This window comes from Chiloscyllium plagiosum, chromosome 9 (genome assembly GCF_004010195.1).
Source record: "Chiloscyllium plagiosum isolate BGI_BamShark_2017 chromosome 9, ASM401019v2, whole genome shotgun sequence".
NCBI classification, from domain to species: Eukaryota; Metazoa; Chordata; class Chondrichthyes; order Orectolobiformes; family Hemiscylliidae; genus Chiloscyllium; species Chiloscyllium plagiosum.
The window spans coordinates 444,577-450,558 of record NC_057718.1 but is presented as its reverse complement, the minus strand read 5'-3'; the positions used below and the strand labels follow the sequence as shown (position 1 = coordinate 450,558).

The window sequence follows — 5,982 nt, the reverse complement described above, 5'->3', positions numbered from 1 at the left end:
GGTCAGGTCCTGGGGATTTATCCACCTTTAATTCAAGACGTCCAGCACTTCCTCCTCTGTAATCTGGACATTTTGCAAGATGTCACCATCTATTTCCCTACAGTCTATATCTTCCATATCCTTTTCCACAGTAAATACTGATGCAAAATATTCATTTAGTATCTCCCCCATTTTCTGCAGCTCCACACAAAGGCCACCTTGCTGATCTTTGAGGGGCCCTATTCTCTCCCTAGTTACCCTTTTGTCCTTAATATATTTGTAAAAACCCTTTGGATTCTCTTTAATTCTATTTGCCAAAGCTATCTCATGTCCAAAGAAGAGGGATCAGTGCCTCGATGCTGGGGCTGTTTGCCTGGTCAAGGACACTGGGGTTGCTGGGTCTGTCTTTGCAATGGATTGATATGATCTTGCAGTAACACGCGATGGCGGGACTGCTGCAGTACACAGTCCGTGTCTCAGAGCCAGAGGGAAGGGTGGGAGCCACCACAGCTCTGTAAGCCATATCCAAATACCGCAAGGAAGTAAGAAGGCTATTGTTATGTTCTCCTTTACGATGAGAGGAATTGAACATAAAAATGAAGATGTTATGATTCAGTTATAGAGGGCATTGGTGAGACCACTGCTCAAAAACTGTGCAGTTTTGGTTCTCCTTATCTAAGGAAGGATATAAATGTCTGGAAGCTGATTAGGCAATGTGTACCAGGCAATGTGTACCAGGCAATGTGTACCAGGCAATGTGTACCAGGCAATGTGTACCAGATTGATGCTTGGAAGAAGTGGGTATTCTTATGATAGATTGCACAAGGTGGGTGTGCTTCCATTGGATAAATACCGAAAGAACTGTGGAAGCTGTAAATCAGGAGCAAAAACAAAAACTGCTGGAAAAGCTCAGCAGGTCTGGCAACATCAGAACTGAGGAAAGGGCACTTGACTCGAAATGTTAACTCTGATTTCTCTCCACAGATATTGGCAGACCTGCTGAGCTTTTCCAGCAATTTCTGCTTTTGTTTCCACTGGGGTTTACCAGCGTGATAGTGACTTGATTGAGTGCAGACATATGTTTACTCTTGCTGAATTAGGGGGCACTGTTTAAAAACTAGTCACCTTTTCAGGACAGAGATGACAAGACTTTTTTCTGTTTGAGGTTATGCAACTTTGTTACACTCTGCCTTGGAAGCCAGTGTAAATAGGATCATTCCATAGTTTAAAGGTTTAATATTCTTGTTAGGCAAGCAAATGGTTACCAGAAGGAGGAAAGGCTGAGGGACTTGAGGCTGTCTTCGTGAGAGAGAAGAAGATTGAGAGGTGACAACTGAGACATATAAGATAATCAGAGGGTTAGATAGGGTGGACAGTGAGAGGGTGGATGGTGATGGCCAATGCAAGGGGACGTGGCTTTAAATTGAGGGGTGACATATATATGACAGATGTCAGACAGTAGTAGGGGCGTGGAATGGCCTACCTGCAATTGGAGTAGACTCGCCAACTTGAAGGGCATTTAATTGGTCACTGGGTAGACACATGGATGATAATGTGATAGTGTAGGTTAGATGGGCTTCAGACTGGTTCCACAGGTCGGCACAACATCGAGGGCCGAAGGGCCTGTACTGCGCTGTCATGTTCTATGTTCTAATGGATAGCAATGTGGGATTTGAAACACAAACTGATCAGCAGAAATTTTAATAATGGAGCAGGTCTGTATGGGCAAAAGGCTTACTGTTCGTAATTTCTAGGTTTGTATACCTGCAGACTGGGGGCGGTGTGTATATACCTGCAGACTGGGGCGGTGTGTGTATACCTGCAGACTGGGGCGGTGTGTGTATACCTGCAGACTGGGGGCAGTGTGTGTATACCTGCAGATTGGGAGCGGTGTGTGTATACCTGCAGACTGGGGGCAGTGCGTGTATACCTGCAGACTGGGGGCGGTGTGTGTATACCTGCAGACTGGGGCAGTGTGTGTATACCTGCAGACTGGGGGCAGTGTGTGTATACCTGCAGACTGGGGGCAGTGTGTATATACCTGCAGACTGGGGGCAGTGCGTGTATACCTGCAGACTGGGGGCAGTGTGTGTATACCTGCAGATTGGGGGCGGTGTGTGGGGGCGGTGCGTGTATACCTGCAGACTGGGGGCGGTGCGTGTATACCTGCAGACTGGGGGCGGTGCGTGTATACCTGCAGACTGGGGGCGGTGCGTGTATACCTGCAGACTGGGGGCGGTGCGTGTATACCTGCAGACTGGGGGCGGTGCGTGTATACCTGCAGACTGGGGGCGGTGCGTGTATACCTGCAGACTGGGGGCGGTGCGTGTATACCTGCAGACTGGGGGCGGTGCGTGTATACCTGCAGACTGGGGGCGGTGCGTGTATACCTGCAGACTGGGGGCGGTGCGTGTATACCTGCAGACTGGGGGCGGTGCGTGTATACCTGCAGACTGGGGGCGGTGCGTGTATACCTGCAGACTGGGGGCGGTGCGTGTATACCTGCAGACTGGGGGCGGTGCGTGTATACCTGCAGACTGGGGGCGGTGCGTGTATACCTGCAGACTGGGGGCGGTGCGTGTATACCTGCAGACTGGGGGCGGTGCGTGTATACCTGCAGACTGGGGGCGGTGCGTGTATACCTGCAGACTGGGGGCGGTGCGTGTATACCTGCAGACTGGGGGCGGTGCGTGTATACCTGCAGACTGGGGGCGGTGCGTGTATACCTGCAGACTGGGGGCGGTGCGTGTATACCTGCAGACTGGGGGCGGTGCGTGTATACCTGCAGACTGGGGGCGGTGCGTGTATACCTGCAGACTGGGGGCGGTGCGTGTATACCTGCAGACTGGGGGCGGTGCGTGTATACCTGCAGACTGGGGGCGGTGCGTGTATACCCGCAGACTGGGGGCGGTGCGTGTATACCCGCGGACTGGGGGCGGTGCGTGTATACCCGCGGACTGGGGGCAGTGTATAAATACCCGTGGACTGGGGGCGGTTTGTGTATACCTGCAGGCTGGGGCCGGTGTCTGTATACCTGCATACTGGGGCGGTGTGTATAGCTGCGGACTGGGGCAGTGTGTGTATAGCTGCGGACTGGGAGCAGTGTGTGTATACCGGCGGACTGGGGGCAGTGTGTATACCTGCGAACTGGAGGCAGTGTGTATACCTGCGAACTGGGGCAGTGTGTATACCTGCAGACTGGGGGCAGTGTGTATACCTGCGAACTGGGGCAGTGTGTATACCTGCGAACTGGGGGCAGTGTGTATACCTGCGAACTGGGGCGGTGTGTGTCCCTGCAGACTGGGGGCAATGAGTGTCCCTGCAGACTGGGTGCAGTGTGTATACCTGCAGACTGGAGGCAGTGTGTATACCTGCGGACTGGAGGCAGTATGTATACCTGGGAACTGGAGGCAGTGTGTGTATACCTGCAGACTGGGGTAGTTTTGAGGTGGAGTTGATGCTGCTTAATGGTGGAATTCGAGAGGGTTCATGTGGTGACATGTAACCTGTACGTGACCTCAAGAACACCAGCTTAAGGAATGTCTGGGAGATATTAGTAATCTCGCAATACTGAATGGATCTGACGCCTGATGGCTGAACCCTTTTATTTCCTTTTTTTTCTCCTCAATTTAAGTTTCCAAACACTCCTCAGAAATGAAGCTGTGATTTATAGAGTCATAGAGATGTGCAGCATGGAAACAGACCCTTCGATCCAACCCGTTCACGCCAACCAGATATGCCAACTCAATCTAGTCCCACCTGCCAGCACCCGGCCCATATCCCTCCAATCCCTTCCTGTTCATATACCCATCCAAATGCCTCTTAAATGTTGCAATTGTACCAGCCTCCACCATAACCTCTGGCAGCTCATTCCATACACGTACCACCCTCTGCGTGAAAAAGTTGCCCCTTAGGTCTCTTTTATATCTTTCCCCTCTCATCTTAAACACATGCCCTCTAGTTCTGAACTCCCCAACCCAGGGAAAAGACTTTGCCTGTTTATCCTATCCATGCCCCTCATAATTTTGTAAACCTCTATAAGGTCACCCCTCAGCCTCCGACGCTCCAGGGAAAACAGCCCCAGCCTGTTCAGCCTCTCCCTATAGCTCAAATCCTCCAACCCTGGCAACATCCTTGTAAACCCTTTCTGAACCCTTTCAAGTTTCACAACATCTTTCCGATAGGAAGGAGACCAGAATTGCACGCAATATTCCANNNNACCTTACCATTAAGTGTATAAGTCCTGCTAAGATTTGCTTTCCCAAAATGCAGCACCTCGCATTTATCTGAATTAAACTCCATTTGCCACTTCTCAGCCCATTGGCCCATCTGGTCCAGATCCTGTTGTAATCTGAGGTAACCCTCCACGCTCTCCACTACACCTCCAATTTTGGTGTCATGTGCAAACTTACTAACTGTACCTTTTATGCTCGCATCCAAATCATTTATGTAAATGACAAAAAGTAGAGGACCCAGCACCGATCCTTGTGGCACACCACTCGTCACAGGCCTCCAGCCTGAAAAACAACTCTCCTAGTTCTCCCTGTATTCCATGAGATCTAATCTTGTTAATCAGTCTCCCATGGGGAACCTTGTCGAACGCCTTACTGAAGTCCATATAGATCACATCTACTGCTCTGCCCTCATCAATCCTCTGTTACTTCAAAAAGCTCAATTAAGTTTGTGAGACATGATTTACCATGCACAAAGTCATGTTGACTATCCCTAATCAGTCCTTGCCTTTCCAAATACATGTACATCCTGTCCCTGAGGATTCCCTCCAACAACTTGCCCACCACCGAGGTCAGGTTCACCGGTCTATAGTTCCCAGGCTTGTCTTTACCGCCCTTCTTAAACAATGGCACCACGTTTGCCAACCTCCACTCTTCCGGCACCTCACCTGTGACCATTGATGATACAAATATCTCAGCAAGAGGCCCAGCAATCGCCTCTCTATGTTTATTACTTTCAATTTAGTATATGTTTACTCGTCACAACGTGACTGATCTATGTTTGGGGTGGTTGGGAAATCCAACACAATGACGACTTTGTGGAATGCTGAATTCATCTGTCAGCATGACCCTGAGCTTTGAATTGTTTGTAATATTGCCCTTAACCCAGTTCTGTACTCCACTGAAACGTATTGTGAGCATGATGGACACCACCTCATCTTTAAATCTGGCACATTGCAGCCTTCTGCACTTGATCCTGAGTTCAACAATTTCAGACAACCGCTGCGTCCAGTTAGTTACAAATGTTTTTTCCTTCCTTTCTTAATTTTTTGTGTTTGAGTTCAACTGATTGTTGCGTCTACACATCATTTAGGCTCATCATTTCCTCAAGTTAACACAAACAACTACAGGTGCTGGAAATCTGGAACAAAAATCAGAATTTGCTGGAGAAACTCAGCAAGTCTAGCAGCGTCTGTAGGAAGAAAGCAGAGTTGACATTTCAAATCCAGCGACCCCTCTTTAGAACACTGGTAGGTCACTGGACTCGCAACATTAATTCTGCTTTCTCTCCACAGATGCTGCCAGATCTGTTGAGTTTCTCCAATTTATTTTGTCCAACCTTTTGCTTATTGTGCTGTTAACATCCCATTGACCTTGCACCTTAAAATCTTTTAGGCAAAAGTGAGTATGCAGATGTTGGAAACCAGAGTTTTGATTAGAGTGTTGCTGGAAAAGCACAGCAGGTCAGGCAGCATCCGAGGAGCAGGAAAATCGACATTTCGGGCAAAAGCCCTTCATCAGGAATCTTGTCATTTCATCTCCTGCCTTCCACATTATGACAATGTTCCTCTTTTTTTGCTTCCTACCTTCTGCCACCTTCCCCAGTCCCATTCAAAGTTTAATTTAATTTTTTCTCTGTCGGAATATTAACTGTTCCTCTTTCTCCATGCTTGCAGCCAGAGCTGCTCAATATTTCCTGTAGCTGCCGTGATTGCCAGGGTAATTAACCTTGCTCATTCTCTGGAGTTGGCAGCACTTCACTGTTGATGAC

The 5,982-nt window shown here is 49.0% G+C and overlaps 1 protein-coding gene across 9 annotated transcripts; it reads right to left on the bottom strand.

Annotated features, from left to right (window-relative positions):
• Window positions 1–1,606: 1,606 nt before the first annotated feature.
• On the bottom strand, window positions 1,607–3,715 carry LOC122553186 (putative uncharacterized protein ENSP00000383309). Of its 9 annotated transcripts, none has more exons than XM_043696774.1 (2): window positions 2,118–3,715; window positions 1,607–2,076 (listed from the first exon to the last, which is right to left on the bottom strand). In XM_043696774.1, the coding sequence occupies exons 1-2, from the start codon at window positions 3,017–3,019 to the stop codon at window positions 1,680–1,682; spliced, it is 1,299 nt and encodes a 432-aa protein (XP_043552709.1). In that variant the 5' UTR covers window positions 3,020–3,715; the 3' UTR covers window positions 1,607–1,679. The 9 variants fall into 9 exon arrangements, with proteins under 9 accessions (XP_043552709.1, XP_043552710.1, XP_043552711.1 ...); XM_043696775.1 differs by having other exon boundaries at window positions 1,607–2,048; XM_043696776.1 differs by having other exon boundaries at window positions 1,607–1,964.
• Window positions 3,716–5,982: the final 2,267 nt, after the last annotated feature.

What these genes read in the sequence shown, in the direction of transcription:
- LOC122553186 (XM_043696774.1), bottom strand. Translation starts at nt 3,019, where the DNA reads ATGCAGGTATACAGACACCGGCCCCAGCCTGCAGGTATACACAAACCG. An exon ending in GCACCGCCCCCAGTCTGCAG is followed by an intron (nt 2,077 to 2,117) that starts GTATACACGCAC and finishes CCCAATCTGCAG; the next exon opens with GTATACACACACTGCCCCCA.